Here is a 15,090-nt window from a genome sequence, read left to right as displayed (position 1 = left end):
TACCCACACTTGTTTGATATACTGATATATGAATTTCTGCCTTGTGTGCCAAGAACTCTTTATAGTAGTAGTTTAAAGTTTTTAATATCAATTCTAGCTGATTGAGGATTTTGTTTTCTCTTATTTATGTGTTTGTTACAAACAGTACTTTGCTACTCACAGGCGTTTAATTAAATAACCAGACTGTAAATTGTTTTACTAGTTCATTTTGAAAGGGAATTAAAGTTTTTATAATGACTGGTCAAAGAGACAGTGCCTAGAGGGAAATATCACTGCTTAAAATTTCATGGAAAGAAAATAAAATTATAAATCCATTGACATCAAATTTAAAAAATAAAATATGATCAGAGATACAAAAATCCAGAGGATGTCTAGAACAGTTGAACAGTTAGAAATTAGTATTTATTCTTAGTATTGGAAATAATTAGGCATGAAGCAAGCAAATCTCGAGCTGTCTCTGAATCTCATTTCTCAGTAACAGAATAAACACAGACTCAATCTGCAAGGCTTCTTTTTCTCCCTTTAAATCGAAACTGTCTCCCCTGTGTTGAAAGCACACACACAGAAAGCAGAGAATTTCTGGAGTGCTTCTAACAGGAGTTGTAACTTGTGTTATTATTTCTTGGGGCTGTTTCCCCATGTCGTTCAAAGAGTCTTTTGATGAAGTTTCTGTTTCCTCTCTGGTGTGTCTTTTAATTCAGTCACAGGGGATTTTCGATTCAGACTTTTTGACATAGGTTCAGTTTTTCCTTCCGCTTCGATTTAGTTTGCCTCGTTAACTTTACTTTATATATTTCTTTAGCATACATGTATGTAACCAGAAATTTGCTTAGTAGCAACCACATGAATTCGAATTAGTTTAAAAGCAACGTTTTCTATTATTCTTTACATTATAATTTGATAATTAGCCATCTGTTAAGTACTTACTATTTTCCAGGTGTTATGCTGATTTATCTATTTTTTTTAACGGAGGATTAAGAATTTTTTAAAGTAAAAGCCATTGTTTTTGTTCTTACGGAAAGCAGAAATATTCTAAAAATATATTAAATGCTTTAAAAAGTATTTTTAGAGTATATTGTTTTGCATGCTAGCCTTAGTGGCAGGTACCTAAATGACCAAGACCGTTAAAGTAACTTGAAGTTGCCATTTACCTCTAAGCAAGTGTGTGGGTGAGGGCTGCCAACCGCTCATAGGGGCTAGGCAAGAGCTCAAGCGAGCCAGGTGACAGTGGGTGTGTCAGTTGGAGGCTGAGCCCAGCGCACTTTCCAAAGGAGAAACACAAGGGAGCGATACCCGACCCGGTGGTCGCCCGTGGGTGCCCCCTGGAGGGCGCCGGGCTGGCACCACGTGAGTTTGAGATCACAGAAGCTCCCATAAGGGTGACAGGTCAGTGGAGCTGAGCCCAGAGTAGAGCTGGGAGCGGAGCAGGTTGTGGCCGGGTGCATCTCGGCCCCAGCCGCGGGCCCAGGTGGCCCTGACGGCCGAGGGCGTTGGAGGAGAGTATGACGGCGGGTGCGACAGGGCAGACAGCCATGGGCTCATCAGCAGACGGGGCTTTGGACTCTGGCCTCACTCTTCAGTAGCTGAGGGACACGCGGCAAGACGCTCAATTCTCCGAGCCCCGGATTTGACGTTTGCAAGCGGAGAGGACGCCGTGAGGGTGGCCCAGGGTCCGCCCCGCTCGCCGTCCAGCGAGCGGCCTCGGGCCGAGGTGGCGGACCGAGCAGCGGCCGTCGGGGTCGCCCCCAAGGTCCCCGAGGCCTAGGGCACGTGGGCGAGGACTAGAGCAGCCGCGGACCGAGGGTGGGGCGGCTGGAACTGGGGTCCGTCGCACTGCCTCTTGGACACCTGCAGGAAAGTGCCAGGCTCCCAGCCGTGGCCAACTTTGTATTACTTTATTTTAAAAGGATATTCTTAAAACCAAGAATATAAGGGAAACAACCCCAGGCCTAGGGAAGGACAGCCCTCTGAACACGTTAGCGCCGTAAAGGCTTGGTGGCCTCGTTCCGAGGTGGCTCCCGGCACCGCAGGTCAGTAGGCTGTGCGTCCCGGTCCCCTGGGAGACACCCGCGGGCGTGCGCACCCGGAGCCGCGCGAGGTGACCAGGGCGCCTGCGCAGTAGTCGCGGCGTGGGGCGCAAACCCGCCCTCCTGCAGCCCGCTGAGTCCTGGCCGGGCGGTGACCAGACTGCAGAGCAGATGGGAGGGGAAAGTAACGTTCTGACGCGCGGACACGGGCACAGGCACCGGGGTCACGCAGGCCCTAAAGTTCCAACACAGAGAGGCAGCGTCGGGTCATGTGACATTTTGGACACAGGAGAAAGGCCGACGGGGTCTCAAAGACCAGAAGTGACAGGGGCGACTTGCAGCTGGCCGAGGGCGAGCCGAGCGCACGTGGCGGGGGCAGCCAGACACGGCGGGGGCTCAGCACCCTCGACTCGCATCAGGCGCAGGCAGCACCCTGAGCGCTGGGTCCTGAAGCGGGAGGTGGGTGGCGGCAGAGCCCTTTCCCAGGCTTGTTTCTTCATGAACAGCTACGGCCAGTGTCCCGAATCCCGAAAGGCAGCCGCCGGTGGCGAGGCTCTGCTTCCCTTCAGCAGTGATAATAGCCACGTTTATTGAGGCTTTTTACTCTGCACCAGGCGCTAAGTGTTTTGCATGGAGCTCATCAACATTAAGCAGTTAATTGAAGTCTGAGCGAGTTATTTGGGGAGTAGAGTGAGAGGGGTGATGAATTCTGAGAGTGATGGAGAAGGCTTTAGTGGAAGAAGCAACATTCGATCTGAACTTTAAAAAGTAACATTTCAGACTTTTATGCTCGTCTGTGCATTTTTGTGATGCTACATTCCCAACGGAAAGAGTTCAAGCACCTGCTAGACAGTTCTGGCTTCTCGTAGAAGCCAGTCCACTTCTTCAGGTAGGAAAACTCCAGAACACAGCAAAAAGCTCTGAGTTATATCAGCGAGTTAATACTTGGTGTTTAAGATGCTGGAATGTTACACTGATCTACCTAGGAAACAGTTATGGCAGAAATTCAAATTGGCTGAAATTTTTTCATTATCCTATGTCAAAAAGGAGAATGAAATTCAAGATGCCTTTTCTGAACAATCCAGGAATTGAGTTTTTCAAACGTGCTGATTATTCACTGTGGTAGGAACTTCTTTTATGCATTTTCAGTTTATATTTCCTTGGATTTAATGTTCATAGTGATGGAATCTGTTTTAAGTCATTTAAAGTCTAACTTTTAGGAAGAGCTTGAACTGTAGTGAGTGAAGGAGTTTTAATTTCAATGTTTAGCAACTTTATAAAATCTCATTGCATCTCAGACCGCAGTCTTTACTTACAAACCATACCGATAACTCTGAAATGCAGGAGCAGGATGCTTCTTCGTATCTGTAACGTTACATCATGCAGGTAAAGGACTTTGTATATTTGATGTGTTTCATATGTTTTAATTAAATGTTTTATTAGGTTAAGCCTCCTGACCCTAAATTTTTGTTCTAATGTAATTTTTTTCTTGTTTTCACTGGGATCAATGAAATATTATTTGTTTTTATTTACCAGGAAAGGCCGTTGTTTACCTTGTGGCTTTCCATCTGTTCTTTGTTATGTTTGTATGGTCGTATTGGATGACAATTTTCACGTCTCCCGCTTCCCCCTCCAAAGAGGTAAAGTTAATGTTGGTAAATTGCCAAATGCTGTAACTAATTGTGGGTTTCCCCCGTATGACCTTCGCTAAACCTTTATGACCTAACGCGTTTGTTCTGTTTCCGTTCATGAGACGTGCTGGTAACTGCGTCGTGGGTGTGAGTCTTCGGCCCACGGCCCACCGCCCACTGACGCGGCACGCCAGCGGCGAATTGTGGTATCAGAGTTTAGCTGTACTAATGTTTTTCTGCCATGCTATATTTCCTTAAACTAGGGACACACTTTATCTCACTGGGGTAAACATCTTAAGGGGTGGAAGCGAGTCGGGAAAGCGGGGTTTGTTTGTGGGAACCCCGATGTTTGCATTTTCTCAGGCCTGAACGAACAGGCTGCAACTGAAGACAGCGTTGGAGGGAAACAACTTGTCTAGGTTATGGCTTGTTGTCCCTTAGCATGGCTAAGGGACGGCCCCACTTGGAAGACGTGAGCGAACATTCCCGTGGAGTTAGGCTTTGACTGGCACGTCTCTCTCACCGTGATGTTGCCTGAACCACCGTGCGGCCAGGCGCGCCAGAGTGTGTGCTGGAGCTGGGGGTGTCTGGGTCTGGGGCTTCTGCTGCAGCCTGAGCCTCGGGTCCCTCGCTGGACAAGGGAGCTGCTAATAGTGCCAGGCTCCTTCGGGTGTCAGTCAAGGTTAAGTGAGACGCACTTGGATAAAGCTTTCATGCAGCCCCTTCACACGATGGCATTCACGTAGCATTAGCCAACGGGAACGATGTAGTTATTTCTCTCCATTAAAACTCATCAAAATTCATTGAAACTTATAGACCATATGTTTAAAAATATTAGCTTCTATTTCACTTATCACAGAAGAACATATATGTAGAGAAGTATACGTACCATAATGTACACTTGGTGACGTTTCACAGACTGGGCAGAGCTGAGTACCTGCCACCAGCTCAGGGGACAGCATCACCAGCCTCCCGTGAGCTCCTCGGCCACCTCCCACCTCCTCCGCGGTCTGCCTGGTTGTGTGCCTCACGTAAATGGGGTCACACAACACGTGCGCTGTGTGTCTGGCTTTCATCGGCATTCTACTTGTGACAAGTGTCCGTGTCGCTGTGCCCACTTGCGGGCCATTCATGCTCATCGTTTCTGTCCAGCCGTGGCAGGTAACATGCTTTGTGTTGCTCAGGTCACGGGTGTTTGGGCAGCTTCCAGGGGAAGGTCACCACAGGCCGCTGTGATGCTCTGGCACACGTGCGTGGTGCACACGCACCAGCACGGGCAGTTCTTCGGGAAGCGGGTCGCTGGATCGTGAGGCATGTGTACAGTCAGAGCCAGACTTTGTGCCCATTTCCCCTACCAAGTGCTTTTGTTTTAAGGGGTAATATGACCATTAATAAAACTTAGTGTTTCTTCAGCCAGCCCTTAAAGTTATGCCATCCATGTCGTAATCTCTAAGTCGAAATGACCTGATCTTATTTAACTGACAACTAGCAGGGATGGCTGTTGAAAACGTAGCATATGTGAATGTTCAGGTCTCATCTAGGAAATCAAGAGAAACAAGAGAAGCAGTGGGTGACACTTCAGAGGAGCAGTGTGGTGGAGAGCCGAGGACCTCGGACGGGCCACCCAGACCCCTGCCACCTGGCAGCCAGGTGACGGAGACTGCTCAGCCGTCTGCAGCTCACACGTGACCTCTGTGAGCTGCGGAGGCGGTCGTGGCGGCCAGGTCGCTTAACAACACACGTGGTCAGCCGAGGTGCGGTGCCACGGTCAGCACGGGCTGTGGGGCGCCGCGGGCAGTGGCAGCGCGTGAGGCGTCGTTAGGCCTCATCGCCTTGCTCGGGCCGTTTGTGCTCTGCCCGGGCTTAAGCCCTCGCCCGCCATCTGCCTCTGTGCCTGCCGGTGTCCCTGCGTGTGTCCCCTCTGGAACCTCCACTTCCCGAGGGACAGATCACTTCTGTCGCGCTCTCCTCCACATCGCCTCCCGGCCAGCACGTGGGCCTTCGCTCGCTGCCCCGCTGAGGGCGAACGCCGCACCCGCGAGGCGCCAGCTCCGCCGGGCGGCCGTGACGACCGAGAGCAGGACCTCAAGGCCTCTTCCCCCACAGACCTGCTGAGCGCGGACCGCGTGGCTCCTCCAAGTAGCACGAAGCCCTGAGGCCGGTGGCAGCGGGAAGGGGACTCCGGAGCTCATCGCTCAGAGCGGCAGTGGCATCAGATCCACGGGAACCGATTGGTATAAAAAGCAAAAACGTCCATTTTGGGGATTTCCCATTCTTTCCTCAGCAAGGACTGAGCACCTGCTGTTTGTCACACGGTGGCGGGCTCTGGGAACACAAACAGCAAGACAGACAGCGCTGTTATGTCTTAAAGGGGGAGACTGCTGGTCAGCGAGGGGACAGGATCACAGACTGTGACCAGCTTGCAAAAGAACCAGCCCCGTGGTGGAGCACGCAGGCCGGGCCGCTGGCAGGAAAGCGGGTCGGGCAGGGCGGCCGCGAACCTGACTGAGGGGCCGCTGGCACGAGCTTCGAGGGCTCGCCCTGAAGGGTGACCGTCGGGAGGAAGAAGCTGTTTACTGCCGTCCCCTCATCCCCTGGAGTCAGCCTGGTGTGTGACTGACACACAGGTTGTGACACACGTGTGTGAGTGGCCGCTGCAGCGGCAGCAGCAGAGGAAGAGCTGGCGGTGTCCACACTCACTAAGAGTCATCTCTCTGAAGGAAGTGTCCCCGTCACCGGCCGCCCGCGGAGACTGTCAGCCGGCCGCCCGTAGAGATCATGCTCCCGCGTGAGGTGCCAGGCCCTTCCGCAGCTGGGATGCCACGGGCCTCACGCCCCGCACGGCTGCGCCTTCTACGCGCTCTGCCCAGGTCCTCGCCCACTCTGTGTCTCCCCGCAGGTTCCTGTTCATCCTTCGAAACGCAGCTTAGGGACCACTTCTTCCCGGAAGCCCTCGTGGGCAGCACCCCCAAGGGAGCTTCTGTCTTACCTGCGCGGTGCTGTCGGCGCCGTATCATCATACTGACCTGTAATCTGCAGCTCTTCACGTGGCCGATCCGACATCCCCACGAGACTGGGGGTGCACGTTCGATGGCACGGGCTGCATTCTCCTCGGTCTTTGGGTCCCTGGTCCCTGGCATATAGGATGCCAAGCTCTTAGCTGGTATTTAATATGTATTTAAATTGAGCTGCCTGAACACCGATTTTAAAATAATGACATTTCATAGCTTGAATTTTGTTTGGTACTTTTTAATGAAAAATAGACTTTTAGTAATAATTTCAAAACTAATGCATGTCAATTAGTTTTATTCCATTCCCCATCTAAAATTCTCACATCTCTTGAGATGTTCATTTGATGTAAGCGTTTCATAATTTGAAACCTTAGTTGCTAAGAAGTGACGACGTTTGGGCCTAGGTACTGCGCGGGCCAGAAGGAGGACAGCCCGGGCCGTCTGCCCAGATCTCACAGGAAGCTCTGCTGCCTAGACGTGCGCTAACATCACGATGCTTCAGAACTAGCGAGTCTCAGCTCCTGGAAGGGGCGGGCTGCTTCCGGGGGCCGGTTTCTGGACCACAGAGTTCAGGGGGCTCCTCCCTGCCGAGGGGCAGGATGACCAGCATCCAGAGCCTCAGCTGTCAGATCGCGGCCTCCGTGCTGCTCCCTTCCGTCCCGGTCAGGTGGCCGTGTTACTTCTCCTGCCTTGTAAGTGACCTGAGACTTCTTGCACCGGCAGGGTTTGGTTGTGGCAGCCGGGCTAGGCGATCGAAATGGCCTCTTCCACCCCCAACCGCAGTGCCCTGGTGACCAGACGAGCAGACACAGATCCACAGGGACCTGGGCACGGGGGTCACGCAGGCCCGAAAGTTCCAACACAGGGAGGTAGCGTCGGGTCATGTGACATTTTGGACACAGGAGAAAGGTCCACGGAGTCTCAGAGTCCAGAAGTGACAGGAGCGACTTGCAGCTGGCTGAGGGCGAGCCGAGCGCACGTGGCAGGAGCAGCCGGACACGGCGGGGGCTCAGCACCCTCGACTCGCATCAGGCGCAGGCCGCACCCTGGGCGCTGGGTCCTGAAGCGGGAGGTGGGTGGCGGCAGAGCCCTTTCCCAGGCTTGTTTCTTCATGAACAGCTACGGCCAGTGTCCCGAAAGGCAGCTGCCGGTGGCGAGGCTCTGCTTCCCTCCAGTAGAGCTGTGAACCTCTGGCCCCTGAAACGGAAGCGTGGAGCCGAGGGTCCTTGATGCTGGGATGGCATCAGTGGAGGGGCCACCAACTACTCCTCTGAAGGGGACCTCTGTTGGAGGAGGCAAACATGAGGCCGCCACGCCACGGGAACGAAGCGAAGACGTGAACTTGAAACAGCTCCATCTCTGCATGACAGAGACCGTCCTTGCCTTGACGGTCCTCACTGTTCTGAGGAAGGGTCTGCCCGTAGCTGTCTAAATGCCAACGCGAAGTAGCGAAAGAATGACTTGTGGACCTCATGGAGACATTGGCAGGAAATAGTAGGACCCCGAGGTCTGTGATTTAGCCTTTACCCAAAGCAAGTGACTCTTTGGACAGTTTTCTAAAAATTAAAAATCTCTTGACACTAGCTTCAAACACCAAAATTATTACTAATAGAAAAAATACATTAAACCTCTCTGGGTGGAAGAATTTAACTTTATAAAAACAAAGCTGCAGAAATACTGCGTTCGTGTCCTTTGCCGTCATCGTGTGGCGCGAACATCCTTCAGTGTGTCAGAGGTGTGTGGTTTTGTTCAGGTGTACTTGATTTAGCGTCTTAAATTTGAAGACAAGTTTTGCCTTCATAGAGGAAAAGTTTTGTTTTTCTGTTTTGGGTAAAACTTTGTTTTCTGAGTGTGATGGTAATTAACCGGGGGATCGAAAAGAATTAACAGTTATTTCTCCTTTTATAGTTCTACCTGTCCAGTTCTGAAAAGGAACGTTATGAAAAAGAATTCAGCCAAGAAAGACAACAAGCAATTTTGAGAAGAACAGCAAGGGACTTACCTATCTACACCACCTCAGCCTCGAAAAGTAAGGAAAACAAACCCGAAGCTTTTCTTTCCAGAGACTGTCTAGGGAGCGGTCATTCCTGCGAAGTCCACTCGCTCGCCTGGCCAATGAGGGCGCGGGCCAGGCTGCCGGTTCTAAGTGCGGGTGCCTGGGAGCCCACTTCGGCTTCGCCACGGCCCTGCGAGGCGGGCCCTCTCGTCTCCATTTCACAGACTAAGAAACACGCACAGGGGCTAAGTAACGTGTCACAGAGTCACACAGGTCATGTGAAGAAGCAGGTGTGAATCGAGGCGCTCTGGCCCAGAGCCCGCTGTGCTTCACCCCGAGGGGAGGGACAAGGAGCCTTCCCCGTGGGCAGTGACACACACATTGCGACTTCAAGTGTGGAGTTTGCACGAGGTTTTCTGAGGGGGTACTTGACTGAGTTTTCATGGGTCGAATGCTGTCCTTTTTTGCATATGTAGTAAATTGCCTGCATAGAATGAAGTGTGGGTTTCAGCGCAGACCCCAGCTTTTCTGCTAGCAGTGCAGCGAGAGCCACTGGCTTCCTCGTTGTAAATGAGGATGATGATGCCTGCGTCTCTGGGTTAGTGGATCCGTCAGTGACACGCGCACTGGGTATAGATCTTGATATAGAATCAGTTTTCAGTAAATGATAGCTAATTTAAAATAATCCCCTTTTATATTTAATTACGAAGGATCTGGTGTACAATAATTGTTCAGTAGTTGTAGTTGTGCCGATTAGATAGATGTTTTTAACCCCAAATTCAAGATTTTAGAGAATTTATGAAGCCTCAAGATGACACTCAAAACTCTGGGTCAAGGTCAAGTGGCCTGCTCTTAGGGCGACCCCCTGATGTCCGCAGCGGTTCGTGCTGGGAGCCGCGAGCAGGAAGCGTTTGCGCCAAGGGCCTCCGCGCTCTCACCGCTGGTGGCGCTGCCCGCCGCCCCGGAGAGCAGCTTTGGGCCACCCCGCACTCACCCAGACGGGGCTCAGTGCTTTGTTGAGAGTACGATTTGCTCCCAAGATGTGTTTTAATCTGCACAGTCGATCATTGCATGTGCAGAAGAGGAAACTGAGGCTCATAGAAAGTGAGTTGCTGACCCAGGAACCCAGTCAGTAGAACTAGTGTGCAACCTGATGACAGTCAGTAGTTGTCCTTTTCCCCTGAGCTGTTTATACAAGAAATGAAAGCAAAGAAAAAAAAATGTCAAATAAAAAAGAATGAAAGCGGACATCATAGTCAAGTTCACTGGGCGTGTACCTCCTTCACCCAGTTCCTCTTACCTCTTACATGTAGCCATCAGATACTGCGAAAGATGCCAGCTGATGAAGCCTGACCGCGCGCATCACTGCTCGGCGTGTGACACGTAAGTGTTGCCCGCATTCGCCCTCCTTACGCCCCAGCACTGGGGGCCGATGGGAGAGCAGAAGGGGACGGGGCATCCCGTGCTTCATCCTCAGCAAACGCTTCTCCCTCCCCATCATTGCCACGTGCGCGGGCTAACGGATATTCCTGTAAGCTAGAATATTCTTCGGGGCGATCTTCGATAACAGTTCCTGTACTGGTTGGTAGAATTTTCTTTACATAGATGTCCATGCTTGTACAGAATATTGACAAGCAAGTATGTAATATCCCCCTTGAGAATGATAACTTTATTTCCTGGGTTAAAAAGACCTAAAGACAATCATTTTATTTTATTATTAATGTTGATATTAAAACCTAACAAACCACAAAAATACTGTTCTCAGTTACCCTTTGTAACATTGTTCCCTGAAAAATTTGAAAGGCTGATTCCCATGCACCCGTGAGAAGGCAGTGTGTCGAAGGGAAGACCTCCAGTTTGAGAATCCCACTTAGTCCGTGAACTTGAGTTAGACAAGCTGTTCAACCTTCTGAGTGTTCGTTTACTCATTTAGTGTATTTTTTGAGATGATCTACGGTCCAACTTCGTACAAAATAAATTACACATACATGCGGGATGCAAATTGTGGGATTCTTTTTTTCTGATTATAAAAGTACAGTAGTGCTTATCCATGGGATAGAATTTTATAAAATATGTGGAAAAAAAGAACCATCTATAAGCCCATCAGTGTTAATATTTTAACAGATTTGCTTCTAAAGTTTTATTTTTATGACTTGCACATATTTAAAATAGGGATTTCTGTATTTCGTTTTATTTCCCTCAGCCGATTTGTCAGCTGGACCAAGCTAGCGGACCAAGTGCTATTTGCACAATATCTGTATATTAAAATGTCACTTGCAAATTGTGGTCCCAGGTGACTGACCGCCTGTGCTCAGCTGCATTCCTGGGGTAAAAAATCTTTACCTCTTGCCTATGAAAGTATTGGTGGAAATATCAGAAATTGTCTCTAACCTCATGTTTACTGGGTTGGTTTTTCTAAGATATATCTGTAAAGGGAAAATTTTAAGGAAAAAAGGATCAGAAATTAGAATTAGGAGAATTTCCTACATGGGTTTTCTTATGCATATTTGTTTTTTAGATGTATTCTTAAGATGGACCATCACTGTCCTTGGTATGTATTGAAACAGGGACTCACACGGGGTAGGGGAGGGGCGGGAGCAGAGAATTTAGAGCGATTTACCTCAGCATTCCTAAATTTTCAAGGTCAATTTAATTACTCATAGATATATATGTATATACATCTTTATATTAAATGTTTTCCTTTAAAAATGCATTTTCATATTAACCCAAATAATTAAACATTAAGAATTAACGTCAAAATTCCAAATCCTTATAGCATTTATTAAAAACATACATCCACAATTAAGGCATTGCTCCATACTGCCCAAATGAGCATTTCCAAGTAATAACAATTAAGTTTTTTGAAAAGTCTTATTATCGTTGTTATTACAGTAAAAAAAGAAAGCATACAGTTCACCAACTTACCCGTCTCTGAGGTCACTCCGGTGGTGTTGAATGTGTCACCTCGTGCGGCCAGCCACAGACTCCCCGTTTCCCCTCCTTCCAGCCTCTGATTTTGATTTTTGTGAGTTTATGATTTGTCCTGTTTTATTCTTTTAGGGTGAATAACTGTGTGGGATTTTCTAATTACAAGTTCTTCCTGCTGTTTTTATTGTATTCCTTATTATATTGCCTTTTCGTGGCTGCAACAGTTTTACAGTACTTTATAAAATTTTGGACGGTAAGTCTTTTTTCTCTCTTAAAACATGTACTTAAGACTTTTTAAGATGCTATATTCGCAAGGAATTTATTCTTTATTATGAGTAGCTACACTTTAATTTTCCTAGTTAGAATCTATAATGGATCAGAGGGCAAACAGGTGATATTTACCTTCACAGGTACGTGTTTACTTGTAAATAAGTGAATATTAAACAGGATACAGTGAGCTGCTTTAGAGTGACCCAGGCTGTGTCAGCCACACTCTGACAGCAGACGCGTCAGTCTCAGGGAAGTGACTGCCTTTGTCTGAGTTGACGAGGCCCACTGCGGCTTTCCAGTGACGGAAGCGACGTCCCCCGCACTGGGCATCACTTGTCTCTTTCCTGTCTCTAGATAGTGATCCTTTTCCTGTCATGAGTTGCAAATGTTTTTTCAACGTTTTGTATTTTTAAAGTATTACTTTTATGATTTCTGATTTTCTTTTTATTTAAAAGCAGTCCTTTTTATTAATAATTTCTGGCTTTAGTCTATTTTCTTTAAATTTATACAAATAATCACCTGCGTTTTCTTTTGGGATTTTTGTTGTTTTTGTTTTCACATTTAAATCTTTGATTTTGAAGGGGAGATTACGGTGGTTAAAAAGTACTTTATTATTTGCTTTTCCCAAAAACCCTATGAAGGTGGTTTAGAATGTAGTTTTACTATTACTCGGGTGCAGTGAAGCCAGCAGATCAGGAGATGATTGCCACTGAACAGAGAGTGTGTCACTCACAGTTCCCAAGGGGCAGCCATGCCATGCCCGCAGCCCCGCAGGCCACCCAGGGCACCAGGGCCCTCGCCGTGGTTCTGCGGGGAAGGCCAGGCCCCGGGGTGGGCGGCTGGGGCTGGCCAGCCCAGCGTGAATAACTCGGCGGTCTCTGGGCACACGGGCTGTCCCTGGGCGCCTGGTACTGAACTCCGGTGAGGGCGGGGACGCGCCTCCTGCCGTGTGAGGCCACACGGAAGGGGCGGCTGCAAGTGGGCTCCAGCAGGGCGCTGAGTCGGGGAGGCGCGTCCGGGCCGAGTGGTTCGCTCTGTCTACACCCGCTCAGCACCACTTGGCGGTGCTGTGAGAAGGACGACGCTTCAGGGCCAGAGTGAATGAAGCCCAGCTGTAGATTTCACATTTTCTTACCAGAAACTTCAGCAGCGTTTTCATGTAATGATTCATTAATTAAAGAGCAAATATTTACTTACTTTTTAAGATGCATCATGAGTAAGGGAAAACGAGTAATCGTAAATCTACTTTTTTCTTCATTTATTTAATAAATACTTATTTAGTACCGACAATGTGCCAGGCATTCTGGGACATGAAACAAAGAGTCATGTCTTTGTAGTGCTTACCTTTGAGAAGAGGGAGACAAACAGTAAATGTAAGAGATAAATTATATCGCATATTATAAAGTAAATGCTACGAAGAAGCTAGGGTAAGGGATTGGCCAGGTGTGGGAGTGGGCGGGACGGGCAGGTGGCAGTGCTAGCGCCTTCAGCGTAGACCTTAGTAAGAAGACAAGGTTTGAGCAAAGCCTGGAAGGGAGTTAGTGGACATCCGAGAGAAAACCATTCGTGTACCCAACACAGGAGCACCTAAGTACAGAAAGCAAATATTAACAGACTTAAGGGGAGACATAGACAGCAGGACAATAATAGTAGGGGACCCCGCTTTTATCAATGGATAGATCATCCAGACCAAAAAAAATCAATAAGAAAACATTGGCCTCAAAGGGCACGTTAGACCCTATGTACTTAACAGACATCACAGAACACTCCGTCCAAAAAGCAACAGAGTACACATTCTTCTTAAGTCCCACGGAGCATTCTCATCTCAAGATAGCTCTGTGCGAGGCCAAAAAACAGGTTGTAATAACCTTAAGTCTGAAATTATATGAAGCATCTTTTCCAACCACAATGGTATGAAACTAGAAATCAGTTACAAAAAGAAAACTGGAAAATTCACAGGTACGTGCACATTAAATAACATGCCACCGAACAACCAAAGAAGAAATCAAAAAATATCTTGAGACAAATAAAAGCGGAAGTACGACAGACCAAACGTATGGGTGCAGCAAAGGCTGCTCGGAGAGGGAAGCTCACAGCACTGCACGCTGAGACGCAAGAGAGATCTCACTCCCAGCTACAGCTCAAGGAACGAGACAAGGGAGACCACACGGAGCCCGAGCCAGTGGAAGGAAGGAAGGAACTGAGATCGGGGGGGAATAAAAAGACAATGGAAAAGACCAGGGAGACTAAGAGCTGTTTTTTTGTTTTTTGTTCTGTTTTGTTTTTGTAAAGATAAAATAGAGAAACCTTTATCGAGACTCAGCAAGAAAAGAGAGAGGACTCAAAATCCGAAATGTGAGAGGAAACATTACAACTGATGCCACAGAAATACAAAGGATTATAAGAGACTACTACGAATAGTTAGATGCCAAAACTGGACAACCTAGAAGAAATGGATATATTCCTGGAAACATACAGCCTTCCAAGACTGAGCTGCGATGAAATAGAAAATTCGAACAAACTAATGACTAGTAAGGAGATTCGATCAGTCACCAAAAGCCTCCCAGCTGAAGCAGTCCAAGGACCTGGTGGCTTCACTGATGAATTTTACCAAACATCTAAGGAACTAACGCCAGTCCTTCTCAAATTCTTCCAAAAAATAGAAGAAGAGGGAACACTTCCAAACTCATTTTATGAGGCCAGCATTACCCTGACACAGAAACTAGACAAGGTCACTACAAGGAAAGAAAATGACAAGCTAACATCCCTGGTGAATCCTCAACAGAATATTAGCAAACCGAATTCGGCAACACAGTAAAAGGATCGTGCACGACGATCAGGTGGGCTGTTCTCCAGGGCTGCAAGGATGCTTCTCCACCTGCAAATCGATCGGTGTGATAAACCACATCACCAAAACGAAAGCTAAAAAACACGTTCATCTCAATGGGCGCAGAAAAATCATGTTACGAACTTCAACATCCATATGATAAAATCTCTCCACACAGTGGGTATAGAGGAAACTCACCACACATAATAAAGGCCATTTGTGACAGGCCCACAGCTAACGTCATCCTCCGTGGGGAGAAGCTGAGAACTTTTCCTCTAAGATCAGGAACAAGACAAAGACGCCCACTCTTGCTACTTTTATTTTAACATATGCTGGAAATCCTAGCTACTGCAATCAGGCAAGGCCAATAAAGACATTGATAGTGGAAAGAAAAGTAAAA

At 48.1% G+C, this 15,090-nt stretch overlaps 1 protein-coding gene across 2 annotated transcripts in view; it reads left to right on the top strand.

Annotated features, from left to right (window-relative positions):
- The window catches only part of ZDHHC20 (zDHHC palmitoyltransferase 20), a 42,313-nt gene that overhangs the window by 11,621 nt on the left and 15,602 nt on the right, over positions 1–15,090 (top strand). For both annotated transcript variants that reach the window (XR_005652909.1, XM_039863268.1), the window contains exons 3-7: positions 3,564–3,667; positions 8,578–8,698; positions 9,979–10,048; positions 11,184–11,216; positions 11,726–11,846. Coding sequence is in view for 1 of the 2 variants with exons in the window: in XM_039863268.1 (XP_039719202.1) it covers positions 3,564–3,667; positions 8,578–8,698; positions 9,979–10,048; positions 11,184–11,216; positions 11,726–11,846 (449 nt within the window). In the remaining variant the exon portion in view is untranslated. The remainder of the gene's footprint in view (positions 1–3,563; positions 3,668–8,577; positions 8,699–9,978; positions 10,049–11,183; positions 11,217–11,725; positions 11,847–15,090) is intronic.

Source organism: Pteropus medius, unplaced genomic scaffold (genome assembly GCF_902729225.1).
Source record: "Pteropus medius unplaced genomic scaffold, Ma_sr-lr_union100, whole genome shotgun sequence".
NCBI lineage: Eukaryota > Metazoa > Chordata > Mammalia > Chiroptera > Pteropodidae > Pteropus > Pteropus medius.
This window is presented reverse-complemented; position numbering and strand designations above follow the sequence as displayed.